The sequence below is a fragment of the Engraulis encrasicolus genome, chromosome 21, assembly GCF_034702125.1.
Source record: "Engraulis encrasicolus isolate BLACKSEA-1 chromosome 21, IST_EnEncr_1.0, whole genome shotgun sequence".
Taxonomy (NCBI): Eukaryota; Metazoa; Chordata; class Actinopteri; order Clupeiformes; family Engraulidae; genus Engraulis; species Engraulis encrasicolus.
Window position 1 is genome coordinate 6956702 of NC_085877.1, and position 16451 is coordinate 6973152.

A 16451-nucleotide genomic window follows, 5' to 3' on the forward strand; every position below is an offset into this window, starting at 1 on the left:
TAAAAAAGTAAAGATATATGTCATTGTGAAATCGGTAGTGCGTCAAGTTCTTTTCTGAACTGTACTCTTTAGGTGTATCCCTTATGCCTTTCAGGGGCCAGGACATACAGATGAGGACAAAGGGTAGTTTTTCTTGAGATATGCTGTAGTAACCATGAGACACAACAATACACTGTGCCACTCCACCTTTTTTACAGGTCTGATATGTTTGGTCCGTCAGAAAGGAGATTACACATAATGTACAACTGCCAAAAAAACATATTCCATCTGATCTTGTGCCTCAGTGTCACCCATCCATCATCCAGAAAACCGCTCCCCCACCATCAAGCAACACAGAGCAGGTTACTGACGGGTTAGCCCCCAATTCAATATTCTTCTTGCAAATTATCTCTTTATTTGCAAGATATTAAATAAAATCTTTGATCACTAATTGTGCTTCATGTTACATGACTGGAGGAAAGGAAAGGACAGCCGGAACAAGAATCATTTGCAGTCCTTGTCTTCAGGGTTTGACATTAAGGTTTTTGGCTCTTTGGCTTGTAGTTTTTCAGCCATTCAGCCTTTCTGCTAGCCACAGTTGATCTCTGATTCTCCACACACACAAAATGATACTATGCATCTAAGAAAAAAAATGTTCTAATATAGCTTCCCGAAAATAAATAGAACAGATCTGAAACTGAGTGAGACCACTGAGGTTTGTCTTGATTTTATATAAATACTCAATGCACAGGGATCAAACACAACAGGATAGAGCATACTCTGATGTACTGCGGCTAGTCAGTGAGACTGACATTATCTCTAGGCACAGCTAAATTTTAACCAATTCTGCCTGTTGGCAGGTGCCAATGTCAAGCCCTGCTTGTCTTACCTTAAAGGGGTATGCCACTATTTTGGGGCTTAATACAGGAGCCCTGAGGAAGGTCAGTAGACCGAAAGCTTGGCCTATTAAAAAGAACACAAAGGGGATTTAAGTGTGCAGACATTTTTCTTTCAATTTTACGGGGCTTAATACAGTTAAAATCGTTGGCTGGGGTTTATAAAGGTGGTAAAGTGTCTTATTTTTCATGTTAAGCGTTGTCTTGCTTTAAGACAAGTTAAAAGAGGGAATATGTTGCTAAGCTAGTGAAAGTCAATGTATCCATGTAGCATGCTACAATGCTACACGGATACATTGACTTTCACTAGCTTAGCGACATACTTAAAGCAAGACAACGCTTAACATGAAAAATAAGACACTTTACCACCTTTATAAACCCCAGCCAACGATTTTAACTGTATTAAGCCCCAAAATAGTGACATACCCCTTTAACATAGCGTTACAGTCCAGGAGCACTAGCAGATTCAGATTGGGAATGCCATGTCACTACACTGCAGCTTTTGGCGCCCTCTACAGCCCTATAGCGTTAAGAAATCACAGCGGTCAATATATGATGCCAATGTGTAAGGAGAACCGAAAATGATTTTGCAGCATTGCTTGTCAACATTTGTATCGATGTCAATGTAATAGATGTAATCGATGTCGATAATCAAAAAATAACATTTTAAATATACACCAAAACTCACTGAATTTAATAGGACACATTAACAATGAGAAGGAAAATCTACTGAAGTTATTGTTTAATATAAAAAAATCATTAAATTACAAATAAGGGTTCTTAAAACCACCTCTTTTAACTCTGTTGGACTTGATTGAAGGGGTCATCAAACAGCTGGGAACATTGTCTTATTCCTATAGCTGTTGGACTACATGGACAGCTTCACACATGTCAAGAAATATCAGTAGAGTATCAGTAGAGAATATTTTACATATTGATCCATTTCTCAAAAAAAGAAAAATAAAAAAAAATAAAGAAAAGGAGTGAGAAAAGAAAAGTCCACTGGTCCTCAATTGACAGCAGTTGAGTAGGACAAGTCTATTGGGTGACGAGGGAAAAAGTGTTCAATGGCTCTTCTTAGAACCACCAAACCCTGAGAATCCCATCACTGCCGCCATCTCATCGTCCTCCTCAAAGTTCAAATCCTCTTCTGCTTTCCGCTTCTTCTCTTTCTGCTTCTCCTTTTTGTAAGCTTTGGCCTTCTCCTCCTGATCAAGTCATGATGGCAAGCAAACAGGAAGGACAAATAACCGTGAGCATCAGAGAAACAGTACTGCACATCATCCATAGCCATGAAAGCACATCATGAAAAACTACAGAGGCTGCCATTCAGTACCACATTCAGCCTCTGCACACCCCTCTTCAAATGTTTCAATACTTCAAAAGTTTTTGCGATGTAAAAAAATGACAGAATCATTTCACAACTTTTAGCACATTTGATTTAAAAAAAAAGAACATAAATAACTTAAATGAACATGGTTGCATAAATATGTACACCCTTACACTAATACGGTGTTGCAGTACCTTTGGCTTTTACAAAGCGGATTCCAAAAAAGTTGGGACACTTTGTATTTTGTGAATAAAATCAAAACGCTGGCATTTTCAAAACATTCAATATGTTAACAAGGTAGAACATTATGTACAGACAACAAATCAGTTGTTAAAGTCAAGCAGAATTATTGTTTTGAGGTAATTATGTGATCATTTAAAATTTCACCCTTGCAACAAATCCCAAAAAAGTTGGGACAGGGCCAATAAAATGCTTTTTATATTGGATGAGACTAAACACAACACAAGGGATGATACTGAAAAGTTAAATACTTTGACTGATGGCATAATTTTATTCAAAAATTAGATATTTTGATGAACGAGACATGATTTGAGCACCTCAACTTATAGGTATGTTCTTCAACTTGTTTACCTTTTATTATGCTGAATATGTGGCATATCCTGACTGCAAGAAAACAAATTTTGTGACCCGTTTACTCTTATGATGGAACCACACTGTTGGAACATAGTAGAGATTGAACTTTGCCACCATTAAGGGGCAATATCTAAAGGCGGTGCTCCAAAATATAATGCCTTGGTAGCTATGTTTGCTGTTTAAAGACTGTATGTGTCATTCAGCATTCATTTTAATGCTCTATATGAGTAAGAAGACCCTAACCAAGTCACCTGTGCACCCCCTTACCATCATATATGCTGTCTTTCAAACTGACCACTAAATCAAGCTGTAGTATTCATTTTCTATATAACCTGGAGGGTGCATGACTCCATAATTTTCAAAAAGGATTAAATATTTTCCATTCTGTAATCAGAGGACAGTTTCACATGTCTCCTAGGTCCATAGAATGAGCTTTTCCGCATGCAACACTGTTTAATGTCTGCATCACGTCCATTAATCAAATGTTGTGTTTATGGTCATTTTTTCGAAAGCTGTCATAGTTGGAGTGTCATAGTTTGCTTATTGACCACGAGTACGTCATGATCTCACAACTCGTGCAATGATTACACAGAACTCTATATTACTGAAATGGGCCTTATATGCCTGCAATTTTAATAATTCAATCTTTCTGTGTAATAGATCAGTAATTAGTCCCTCAAAATCATCGCTGCTGAGTGCCACAGCCTCTATGTGATGCTATTTTATTTGTGCGTTCATGTTGGCAGTCAATATAGTTCCTTTTAGAATATTCTTCCTTGTGTAATTTTTAGAATTATCCAACTATTACAACATGTTTTGGCCCTGTCCCAACTTTTTTGAGATTTGTTGCATGGGTCAAATTTTAAATGATCACATAATTACCTCAAAACAATAATTCTGCTCGATTTTAACAACTGATATGTTGTCTGTACATAATGCTCTACCTTATTAACATATTAGATGTTTTTAAAATGCCAGCATTTTGATTTTATTCACAAAATACAAAGTGTCCCAACTTTTTTGGAATCCGCTTGTATTACAGCACTCAGACTTTATGGGTAGTAGTTTATCAGTGTAGCATGTGTGTTGATGTGGTGATATTATCCCACTCCTCATTGCAGAGGACATCCAAATCTGACAGATTGTGAGGGCATCTCCTGTGCACAGTCCTCCTCAGATCACCAAACAGATGTTGGGATACAGGTCTGAACTCTGTCTAGGCCAGGGATGTCAAACTCAGGCCCGGGGGCCAAATCTGGCCCGCGGAGTCATTTTATTTGGCCCGCGAGATCATTTCAAATGTGTATTACAGTTGGCCCTCATACATCATTAATGTACAGTGTACCAAGACCTGAACATCAAATTTGGTGTTTCTCAGAAGTATGAGCAGGCCCAGGCCAATGACACAGCTCACACTCCTATGCAACACAATGTGCCAGTGTGTGTGAAATTAAACTATGAGTATTAAGGGCGTGCCTGCAGGATTTTAGTCCATTTATTACAAATAAATCTTGAGTTCGGCCCTCGACTTCGTTCCATATTTTGATTTTGGCCCTCGGTCAATTTGAGTTTGACACCCCTGGTCCAGGCCATTCCAAACCCTCAATCTAATTCTGCTGAAGTCATTCTTTTGTTGATTTAGGAGTGTGCTTAGGGTAAGTTCCTCTCCATCATTTACTTTCTAACGGGGGTTGGGAGGTGTTGTGCCAATACAACTGCCACTGTGGAACTGTCCATAATTCCCTCCTCCCTGACTATGGCCCAAGTTCCAGCTGAAGAAAAGCAGTCACACAGCACGATACTGCCACCACCACACTTCACTCTGGGCATGGTGTAATTTGGGTGATGTACAGTGTTGAGTGTTGTTTTGCACCAAAAACATACCTTTTGGAATTATGTCTAAAACATTTAACCCTGGTTCCATCAGACCATAACACATTTCCAATATGCATTTGGGAGATTTAAGTATGTCTTTTTTTCAAAATGAACTCCACCGAGTTCTCACATAATTCCAAAAGCAACCATGTCATTTAAGCTTTTTATTTAAGTTACAATGTAGGTTCTAAAGTCACATTCTAAATCCAGGTACCATTACTGTTTTTATCATAATTTATCTGCCAGCAACAGCAGTCTCATTTACTTCAAAGATTTAGATTTAGATGAAGAATCTTGCTAAGTATGACTTTTTGACTACTGACCTCTTCTCGAAGCTCCTTCATCCGTTCTTCAAAATCATATTCCTTCTGCTTTTCTTCCATTTTCTTCTTGTTGACTTCAAAACGTTTCTTCACCTGGTCCAAGGAGGAGCGCTCCACGCGCATGGACATGCCCAAGTTTCTCTGATCTACAATGACGAAATAAAACATCCCCTTTCATGTACTTGTTTGTTATAAACTGATATACAGTGAGTCTGTTACTAATACTTGATTACAATTTGCAAAACTAGCATGTCTGCTTAATCACACGGCAGAAACATGTTCCCTTTAGTATGATTTAAAAAAAACAGCATTGAGGTGCAAGTAATAAAAGAAAAACAATCGTATACTTACGTTTTTTCCCATTGATGTGGTCCAAGAAGTTAATGGAATCCTTCACAACACAGTCACATACATTGCAGTAATACCTTGAGTTACAGAAAACACAAACAAACAAAATCTTACAAATGTTGTTGAGCTTGTTTTGTTAAATAAATCCTTCTTCGATACAAACTAAAAGCAAAATAACATTTGCTGATAGAAATTAAATTGTCTTCGCCAATGTAACAAGGAAATCAATAAAAATTTACTAAAATTTGGCAGTATTGTATCTACAATGTATTATTTCTGAAATAGGAAAAATGCTGTTCAACTCGGCTCGTGTTTTAATGTTTTTCATCCCAGAGTGCCAACAGTCCGTGCATCTCCTGCAAAGTCAGCTTTTCTAATGAGAAGTTTTTTTTCCCCCCAACAACACTTGTTTGGACACAAATTGTCATTCAATGCTTTCTCTTCATTATCGTGACTATTTACAGTACGTTATAGATTCTTGCAGAGGGCAAAACTGTGCATGAACACATATAGAATTATGTGCTTAACAAAAATATAAATTCTAGAAGTTGTCCAACAGCGATGTCAGCCGTCTATCCACCTGACGTAAACACGGCACAACTGATGGTTCCACACATTTCAGCAAGCTTATTTTTTTTCTATTTTCAAGTAGAAACATGCCGGCAGTCAAATCAATCTTAATTGAACACAAAAGTCCACCAATAACTCATTCGAATTGTAGAAATGTGTGAAATGTTAATACTATAAATATGTTCATGCAAAGTTTTGATGCCCTCTGTGAAAATCTACAATTTACTGAAAATAGCCATGCATATTAAAGGGGTATGCCACTATTTTGGGGCTTAATACAGTTAAAATCGTTGGCTGGGGTTTATAAAGGTGGTAAAGTGTCTTATTTTTCATGTTAAGCGTTGTCTTGCATTAAGACAAGTTAAAAGAGGGAGTATGTTGCTAAGCTAGTCAATGGATCCGTGTAGCATGACTTGTTCACTTGTACACTGTTTGGGGAAATTAAATTATCACTTTGTAATGGTCGTTTTCCCACTACCTGTATGTTATGTAGGCTATGGATGATGGTGACGATGTGACAGAGAGAGGTGCGCGTGTCTGTGTGTAGAATCGAGCGCATTGAAGAGTTGGTGCCGAAAGCTGTAGGAGTGACGGACAGTCTCCGTGTGTGTGTCTGTCTGATCTTATTACATTGAACAGAGTTGGTGGGGGTGTTTAGTTATTCATGAACGGTCTTGTGCAGGTCATGCAAGTGAAAATTCAAGCTAGTTAGGAATGGTAAAATATTTGACCGTCATTAAAATGTCCGGAAGATGAAAACTCGGCCGCAAATGCAAACGCAAACACAGGCATATTTATGCATCTAATGGACATGGATTGGTTCAAAGTTGTGGGAAATCGCGGTGATTGGTTAAAGTTGCACTGTCGCGCAGAATTCGCGGGAATTCATTGAAGTTGCGAAAAAGTTGCAAATCGCAACATCGCGAATTCCTGGAGGGACTGACTGACAAAGAATGGATTAACGTAGTTTCTCCAATAATATAGCTTGTGGGGCACTCAGTTGACAAGAATCAGTCATAGTGACAAAAGTCTTCCAACCTTTATTATGCAGAAAAACAAATAATCCTTTCAAATTATTTAATGCATCCTCTAAGAATGCGTCTAGGTCATTTTGAATGACATACCCGCCCATCTCTGCCTGTGGTGTGGTCTTTGTGATGACGATGGTCTTCCCCAGCTTAGACTCCAAGTCCACCTTGTAGTCTCGGTGGCGCAGGAGCTCGCGCTTGACTGGGGGCATGGGCTTGCCTGAAAGAAAGACAGAAAGAAAGAAAGAAAGAAAGAAAGAAAGAAAGAAAGAAAGAAAGAAAGAAAGAAAGAAAGAAAGAAAGAAAGAAAGAAAGAAAGAAACAAAATTGAAGTTATTTCACAAACCATTCTCATATTCTAATTTCTTGACAACAAAGGAAGTGGAGTACAGAAGTTGCCCAGCTGTAGTATATTGGTCAATGGAATGCTTCAATTCCCTCTAACCCGGTGTTCTTCTTTCGTCTTGTGGGGATTTGTGTTGTTGTGTTGTGTTGTATTTTTAAGATGCAATTTCCTGCATGCTAATCAATTTTAGGGTGTCCAATGGCAAATCCCATTTGACATCTCACTCCCTCAGATTTTTGATGTACCTGAACAATTAATTTCCATTATTTGTCTTACTGAATTTGACTTGACACACATTTCAAGCATTTTCAAGCACTTCACCAAAAATTCAAGCATTTTCACAACCTTGAAAACACTTTCTTGAAATTCAAGCATTTTCAAGGAATTCAAGCACCAGTGGGAACCCTGCATACAGGACTTGTGTGCGGTTGATGGTACTTCTTCGATGAGTTCTCGCTCATGTGGGGTAGACAGCCATAGATTAACTTTTGGCCGACCAGTTCAAGGGTGTGTCACGCGAGAGTTTGAGACATTAGGTGCAATCGATTTCAACGCCAGCCGACATTGCAAAGTAGGTCAGTGAGAACTTGTCGTCACACGACGTGGGTGGTGGTGTTAAACGCAGCACATTTAAAGTCGACCTCAAATTTGCACAAGATGATGAGCTCACACCAGTTTGATCTACATAGCACACCAACTGCGAAGTGTGGGGGGACAGGTGGGGAAGAGGAGTTGAAGTGGGGTGCAGTGCAAACATTTTAGGGGTGTGGGACAAAGCGTCTACACAGACGTCAGTGAACTTTTGGCCAACCAGTTCAAGAATGCATCACTGACCGCACAGGCGCTATGCAGACTCTTACAATGAGCATCAACGGGGATAAGCAACTGCACGAGTTGCCAGGTCCATCTGCAGATACATTGATCCTGCGATAGTTTGACATCAGGACACACATCTCGTCTTCGGCACAGCTGGACTGAATATGGTCAAGTCGAACACAATCTCTAACCATCATGCAATATTTCCAGGCCAGAATGCATTGCTGTCTATAAACACATGCAATCGTTGCGGAATGTCAAATGCGCTTAATGTTGACGTGCACATGTCATGGCCATCATGAATGAGGCAGTGAGGTTGGCTAGAGGAGAGCAGTTAGTCAAGTTCATTATGTATTTTTGCTGGATTTTTATGGGGATTTGGAAAACTATACATTTTTGAAAAGTAGATAGTATAAGCAATCAGAAAAACAATGTTTCCATTTGCACAGGTGGCGGCCATCTTGGATTTTTCAAAATGGCGTCCGAAAAACCTATATTTTGTCATTTCTCAGCTTCTGAATAAGTTAGAACATTGATTTTAACTGCTTAACCAACATTTTCAGGGTCACTGAATCGAATGGTGTTAGTTTTATTGTTGTCAGACATTTTGTTACCACACCAATTTATTTGAACTATTGATTTATAGTATTTATGAGTAGATGGCCCACCATTTAAAACATCCCAGCTTGAATGTGCAAAACTGGTACAGTTTACATGTCCACCATTTTGCTGTACATTTACAGGCTTGCCTGTGCAAATCTCACAGCTACATTGTATCCAGTATACAGGAGCAGCGCCACATAGTGAATGTTTTGAGTGTCAACAGGTGTTCAATTTTTTCATTTAGGGGAATCCTTCAGCATGCATGCATTTTCTGTATGATAATACTGGAAACGACTGCAAGACAGAGTGACAAATCAATTGGTGTTATTAATATTATTAATGCACATTACGAGCATGTCATTAACTGGTGTTGGTGAGTGTGCTTTAGTGTAACAGTGAGGGTTCTGTTTGCTGTTTGTTCTGGTTATATTCATGGGTGAAGAACATCGAGGTAAACAAGAGACATGTCAAGCCCATGAGCTCATTAACTGGAAGCTGTGTATTCTATGCCAGTCTGATGATACCAAGACGGTGGGTTCTGGTCCAGAATCCAAGATTAGACACTAATGGACATGTACGAGAAGTAGTTCAAGAGAGGGGTCAGTCTGAGTGATTGGGACCATGTTAAATCCAAAGACGACTGCAGAACTGCACAGCTGAGACACCAGGGACACAGAAAGCAGTCTAGTATCTCTCCTGTCACTCAGGTGCAACCAACAAGGTTCAAATACAGCATGCAAGCAACCAAACATGCACATCATTTCTACAGGACGATGCACAGCCAAGAAGCGTGGCAAGAAGAGAGGATGAACAGAAATGGATGACCCAGGCCCCCTCAACATCTAATTCTTCTCCACTCCACTCGTCAAGAAACAAAGCTCCATCTGCCAAAAGGCCGATGGTGAACTACTTTATCTGGTCAGAATTGCAAATGCCGAAAATCTCCAAAGGCTGCTTTGGAACAGTCCCAGAATCTCACACTCAAAACAAGACTGAACAGCCGCATCTCAGCAGATGATGCACATGCAATTGATGTATGATATCACAAAGATTGTGGGACAAAACATGTGTCATGTACGGCGAGACTCAGGCCTGACAGAAATACAACTCTCAAAGAAGCCTTGACGTTAACATGTCTGCTTGAGCTGATCAACCGTATTGATGTGGAAACACAAAACAAAGCATGGACATCATTGAAAAAATGTATGTCAACATGCTTGATTCAGAAGCCTTGGAGAATCATGAACTTGCATTCAGTAGAAAGTGGCCGAAAGAGAGACACACCCTTGCTAGTCTGTACAATTCAGCTGGGACATCATTGATGTTGCTGGATACTTGTATGGCATCTGTTCCCTGGCCTGTCTTGGTGAAGGTTGCAATGTTTGTCCTTGTCACCTGTGCTGCTTTGTAAATTGTTTTCATGTTATCATATTCATCAGTTGTCATTGCAGCATGAACCATGTCTTCTTCACATGCTTCTGGATAGTAGGGACTTTTGACTTCTTTACAGTATATCACAAAAGTGAATACACCCCTCACAGTTTTGCAGATTTTTGAGTATATCTTTTCATAGGAAAGCATTACAGAAATTTCACTTTGACACAATGATTAGTGACCTTTTAACAACATATTTAACCGCTTAAATTTCTTGTTCACTCAGAAAAAAACAAAATACAGCCATTAATGTTTGAACATGTACTCACAAAAGTGAGTACACCCCAGATTAAAATCCGGTAGAGAAGGGGCTATGTTGGCTCGAATCGTCTCGAAATGAAACGAAATGAAAAGGGATGACAAGGGAGGTCATCAGTGTGCGTTTCAACCTTTCTTTACATTGAACTTTTACATTTTGAGTCTGCATCTGGCTTAAATAGATTGGTGTGAGATTTGAATGCAATCCTATGGAGAATATCATGATCTGCTTCAGTAGTCACACTGCATGTTGACATGTATGTTTCTTTTAGGTGTATTTCAGATTGCCAATGTTGACAGCATTCATGCAACCCCAAACCATGTCAGTCCCACTACCATGCTTGGCTTATGAGAGGATACACCTTTTTTGTAAAACCCACTTGTTTACCACCACACATGCTTGACACCATCTAAAGCAAATTAGTTTATCTTGGTCTCAAGAGAGATTAACAGACCAAGGATATGGATCACTGGAACCATGCCGTGTGATCTGAAGAGACCAAGATAAACAAATTTGCTTTAGATGGTGTCAAGCATGTGTGGTGGTAAACAAGTGAGTTTTACAAAAAAGATGTATCCTCTCATAAGCCAAGCATGGTAGTGGGACTGACATGGTTTGGGGATGCATGAATGCTGTCAACATTGGCAATCTGAAATACACCTAAAAGAAACATGCATGTCAACATGCACTGTGACTACTGAAGCAGATCATGATATTCTCCATAGGATTGCATTCAAATCTCACACCAATCTATTTAAACCAGATGCAGACTCAAAATTTAAAAGTTCAATGCAAAGAAAGGTTGAAACGCACACTGATGACCTCCCTTGTCATCCCTTTTCATTTCGTTTCATTTCGAGACGATTCGAGCCAACCTAGCCCCTTCTCTACCGGATTTTAATCTGGGGTGTACTCACTTTTGTGAGTACATGTTCAAACATTAATGGCTGTATTTTGTTTTTTTTCTGAGTGAACAAGAAATTTAAGCGGTTAAATATGTTGTTAAAAGGTCACTAATCATTGTGTCAAAGTTACATTTCTGCAATGCTTTCCTATGAAAAGATATACTCAAAAATCTGCAAAACTGTGAGGGGTGTATTCACTTTCGTGATATACTGTAGGTCATTTAGAACAGACAGATTTCAGTTATGGCAAGACTGTGAGAATTCTCTTTTTCAGCCACTTTCTACTGAATGCAATCTTTGTGATATTGGACAGCAATTGAATGTGCATCATCTGCTGAGATGCTGGTGGTCATTCTTGTTTTCAGGGTGGGATTCTGGGACTTTACAGCAGCCTTTAGAGTTTTACTGCCATTTGCAGTTTTGACCTGATAAAGCAGTTCACTATCGTCCTTTTGGTAGAAGAAGCATGGTTTCTTATCGAGTGGACTCGTACGAAATCTTGTGGATAGTGGAGAAGAATCAGATGCTGAGGTGCCTGGGTCAGTCATTTTTCAGTCATTTTTCGAGACTTGGTCTGACCAAGTCCATAACAATTAACATTTCCCAAACGGCTGATCTGCCTCCTTAGGTTTGCTACTGGTTGACTGTTGTCCGACCAAGTGAGTGGAGTTTTTTGAGTTTTTAGATTTTTTTGAGATCAGAAACAATATTTACATTTCTCTTGGCCTGCCTAGAAGCAGTGCAGAAGGTGCTGCATCACTGGGAGGTTGTAGTGCAGTTCTGCAGTCGTCTTTTGATTTTAACATAGCCCCCATCACTCAGACTGGCCCCCTCTTGAACTACTTCCAGTACATGTCCATCGGCGTCTAATCTTGGATTCTGGACCAGAACCACCTTTTGGCATCGTCAGACTGGCATAAAACACACAGCTTCCAGTTAATGAGCTCATAATGCTTGATAATGCCTCTTGTTCACCTCGATGCTCTTCACCCATGATTATAACCAGAACAAACAGCAAACAGAACCCTCACCGTTACACTCCACCACCATCACCAACACCAGTTAATGACAGTATGTGCATTAACAATATTAATAACACCAATTTATTACTTGATTTGTAACTGTGTCTTGCAGTCAGATTCCAGGATCATCATACAGAAAATACATGCATGCTGAAGGAAGGCAAAAGGCAAAAATTTAACGCCTGTTGACATTCAATATATTCACTACATGGCACTGCTCCTGTTTACTGGATACAATGTAGCTGGTATGAGCTTTGCACAAGCAAGCCTGGATATATACAGCACAATGCTGGACACGTAAACTGTTTTGCACATTCTAGCTGGGATGTTTTGTATGGTGGGCTTGACAGACATGCATCTACTTGTAGATACTATACAGTAAATCACCAGTTCAAATAAATTAGCATGGTAACAAACTGTCTGAGAACATTAAAACTACCACCAGTAGATTCAGTGACCCTGAAAATGTAGGTTTAGCAGTTTGAATCAATGTTTTAGCTCATTCAGAAGCTGAGATATTGCAAAATTATGGTTTTTCGGAAGCCATTTTGAAAAATCCAAGATGGCCGCCATGCAGACATTTGTGCAAATGGAAACATGGTTTTTCTGATTGCTTATACAATATACTTTTCAAAAATGTATAGTTTTCCAAATCCCCATAAAAATCCAGCGAAAGGTTCAGATCCAAACGTAATGAACCTGACTAAGTGTGACGGAGTGACCCTCACTAGTGGATACGCTCTTACTGTATGCCAACAAGCCTGGCTCTTTCTTTGGTATAGTGGTCAGAGGCCCAGTTTCGTACCAGTGCAGGGCAACTCGACTACAGTCAACTTCAAAATCCAGAAAGTAAATGACATGTTGTTTTCAACATAACCAATCCCCTACATGTTTTGATGAAAACAAAAACAAATAAAATGAGTTGGAGACATTTGCAACCATAGCTTTGTCTTGGCATTGTAAACAATATTTATGACCACTTTTCAGTAGAGTGACCATGATGTCCGTGACAGCAAAAGGGAGGACGTATTTTGGCCGGGGGGGGGTTTGGGGGTCCTCCCCCTATGCATTTTAATGCATTTTAATCAATTAGGCGTCAGGCTTAATAATGCGCCTTATGATGGCACAAGGCACTGAAAAGACGTCTGGCCATTCAACTTTTCAGGCATTTCCAAGCACCTAGGTATTAGACCAATCAGTGATGCGCGGGCTGACCCGAAAGCAGCGGGCGCTTGCAATTAACTGCGGTCGACCGCAGGCACGGGTTATGAAATATTATTTTTAATGAAATTCGGGTCGGGTGCGGTCGGTCAGGACCTTTGAAATGATGCCGAATTTTAAAGTAGGCTATAGGCTAGCCAATAGGCTATAGTTTACTTTAGCAGACAGGGACATTTTTTTGCGAAATAGATCAAAGTTTATATGGCTGAATAACTACGATGGTGCCACGCGCTCTGCAGGAGACTTAATGAGGCTCCTGCGTCGGCCGAATATCTTCTGCGCGCAACTGGTGCAGCAGGTGCAACCATTGAGTGCATTTTGAAGAACACAGAGGGTGCTCTCTAAACAGTGCAGTGATGGATATAGCCTACATATTTTCTTATACAATTGTAATGGTTTCGAACGCATGTGTTGCTTACAGAGTTTGTTTTCATTTCCTGTGTCGTACCATGACTACGAGGCAATCCACTAGTCGACTGGCTCCGTCTGCTCACCAACCTACAGATTAATTTCCTCCATGTATCCAAACGACGATGTTACCGAAATAAACAGGTGACAGTCGGCAGTCGTCATTGCATGGCCTCGGTTCAAAAATCCAACATGTCCTGTTGAAATGCACAGCTGTCTTGTTCTTGACGCACATTCCTTTTTTTTAAGACCTTTATTGACGTGATTGTGCTTTGCCAATGACGCTAGGGTGTTCATAAAGACGCACGGCTACTATTTTCAAAGGCGGGTCGGGAAGCGGGCCGGGTCAATATTTTTCATGAATATTTCTTGCGGGCAGGGCAAGCGGGCGGACTAGGGAAAAAAGCGGTCGGGTGTGTCTTGTTTTTTCGTCGACCCGCGCATCACTGCGACCAATAGTGCCAAGTTCTAACCACAAGCCAACTAAAGATGTTTCCCATGAAAAGCTTGTAGAAAAACTCACCATCTTTCTTCTCTCTTTCCTCTGTTAGTCTTTTTTGCGCAAGCTGTTCGTATTCGTCCTTGTCCCACTTGCGACGAAAGTCGCCCTTATTTTGCTAAAATAAATGAACACAATATTATTGTTATAACATAACATTGTGTTCTGCATTGAGACTGGAAAAACAATATTTGACAAGTATGTGAAGAGTGCAGCACACAAGCAGAACAGTAGGCTAGATAGGCGTACATGCCAACACATGTGCAACACAAATTGCAAGCTACAAAACTCAATTTTGTTCATATTATCGCATTTCTCCTCCCGATAGGGATTTGTTTATGTTCCACAAAAATAGTGTTGGTAGCAGCAGTAGCCCATAGCTCTAACGTTAGCGGAAACAACACATTCGTTACAAACCTATTTGTCGATTAAACTCAAGCAATTACGTTCTGAGTCGAACCTTTGAACATTTAGTGTTTTTATTGTTGCATGTGAAACTATCAAAAGAGCTTTATCAACGTTTAAGACAATTCATTTTACATACCCCACTGCCAGACGCCATTTTTCCTCTGCTATGGTCAGTCTCTTTCTCGTTGGTTTTCAGTAACAATTTCACATTGGAGAAAGACACACCACCGCCTATCGGAGTGGAATGTATTAGTCACTTTACGTCTGCTTTACGTGATACTCGCTTGCCTCCTAGCGGACAAAATAGATACTGTTCTGATGTTTTTAAAAGGTAAAAAACAAGTTGGCTTAAGCTAGATTTATGCTTCGCTCGCATAGAATCTGCGTCCGTCCGTTTTCTGTCTATGCGAGTCCACGCCCCCCTCTCAGAGGCTCTGCGCCCGTCGTCTAGCGCCTCGAAAAAATTCTAACTATCCGTCGGACGGACGCGGAGTACGCAGACAAAAAGGCACTATGATTGGTCGTCTCGCTACTTCCTTGTTCTGTTCTTGTGGCAGCGCAATGCCAGTAGTTTGCGAGAGCAGAGCTGTATTCTGTTAAAAACTTTATTAATGCCTTGTGTGTAAATGTGTGTAAATACACGAAGCTAAGCTAAGTAACAAACAATGCATCAGTTGAACACTCGTGGCACAATGCCTGCGGTTTTACTACCGTTCCTCCACCGAATGTAAACACACATCGGCAGAATCAACTGTCTTTACATGCTTGCATATTCTGCTCGTGAAAACAGACTGGGTATGTCAGATAATGATACCACTGCATTGCCTTTGCAATTGGTGTGAAAATACCTAGCTAACCGGGATAGAAAGCAACATTGCTTGACCGCAGTGCTTACAATGTAGTGAAAGTATCCTAATCGCGCAATTTCAAATGTGGCTGGCAACGAGACCTCGGACCTCGCAGAGCTCGCAGATGCATGAATACAAAATTGGTTCGTGGCCACTCCCACGCGACTTTTCACGCTCGCAGTTGCTGAAGTCTAATCTGACCTATACACGCCAAATGCACTGCACATCATTGACATACGGTAACATTTATGGTTCTTTTCCGCCATCAATGGACACAACAGGAATTAGCGCATCCGTCATGGACACAACAAGGGGAAAAGCGCATCCCCGGACAACAATTTGACGTGTCGGCACGCGTATTTTTTGCGTAGTCAAGAAAGAGTAAAAATCGGACCAAGGTAGCAGCTGCAGTTAAGTCTGGAAGTTTTACGTTTTCTCGTTTCCTTCGCACCATTGCATTCAAATAATATTACGATGCGAACAGTTGTCATGCATGCACGTAGACTAGGCTACAATCCGTCACCACTTGTGGTTTACCCCGCGTCTTGTTTGGGACCAGCGTTGAAACTATATGAATCTGACTGAGACCACATTGTGGCAAGCCTTACAAAACGTCAACAAACGTGTTAGTGACTCTACATTATTTGACATGACTTCAGTTCGATTCCATAACATTTTCTCAAATGTTTGAGGTACATTTTATATTACAAAAGATGGCAAACTTGCTGACATTTTCCTC

At 40.3% G+C, this 16451-nt stretch overlaps 1 protein-coding gene across 2 annotated transcripts; it reads right to left on the minus strand.

Annotated features, from left to right (window-relative positions):
* Nucleotides 1–1600: 1600 nt before the first annotated feature.
* On the minus strand, nucleotides 1601–16214 carry zmat2 (zinc finger, matrin-type 2). Of its 2 annotated transcripts, none has more exons than XM_063187405.1 (7): nucleotides 16143–16214; nucleotides 15001–15095; nucleotides 14481–14574; nucleotides 7040–7163; nucleotides 5349–5422; nucleotides 4998–5143; nucleotides 1601–2083 (listed from the first exon to the last, which is right to left on the minus strand). In XM_063187405.1, the coding sequence occupies exons 1-7, from the start codon at nucleotides 16201–16203 to the stop codon at nucleotides 1940–1942; spliced, it is 738 nt and encodes a 245-aa protein (XP_063043475.1). In that variant the 5' UTR covers nucleotides 16204–16214; the 3' UTR covers nucleotides 1601–1939. The 2 variants fall into 2 exon arrangements, with proteins under 2 accessions (XP_063043475.1, XP_063043476.1); XM_063187406.1 differs by lacking the exon at nucleotides 16143–16214 and adding an exon at nucleotides 15951–15993.
* Between the last annotated feature and the right edge of the window lie 237 nt (nucleotides 16215–16451).

Coding starts and splice junctions, on each gene's coding strand:
- zmat2 (XM_063187405.1), bottom strand. CDS start 16,203: ATGACAACTGTTCGCATCGTAATATTATTTGAATGCAATGGTGCGAAG. Junction 7,164..14,480: donor GGAAAGAGAGAAGAAAGATG/GTGAGTTTTTCT, acceptor TCTTTCTTTCAG/GCAAGCCCATGCCCCCAGTC. Junction 5,144..5,348: donor CCACATCAATGGGAAAAAAC/GTAAGTATACGA, acceptor TCGTCATTGTAG/ATCAGAGAAACTTGGGCATG.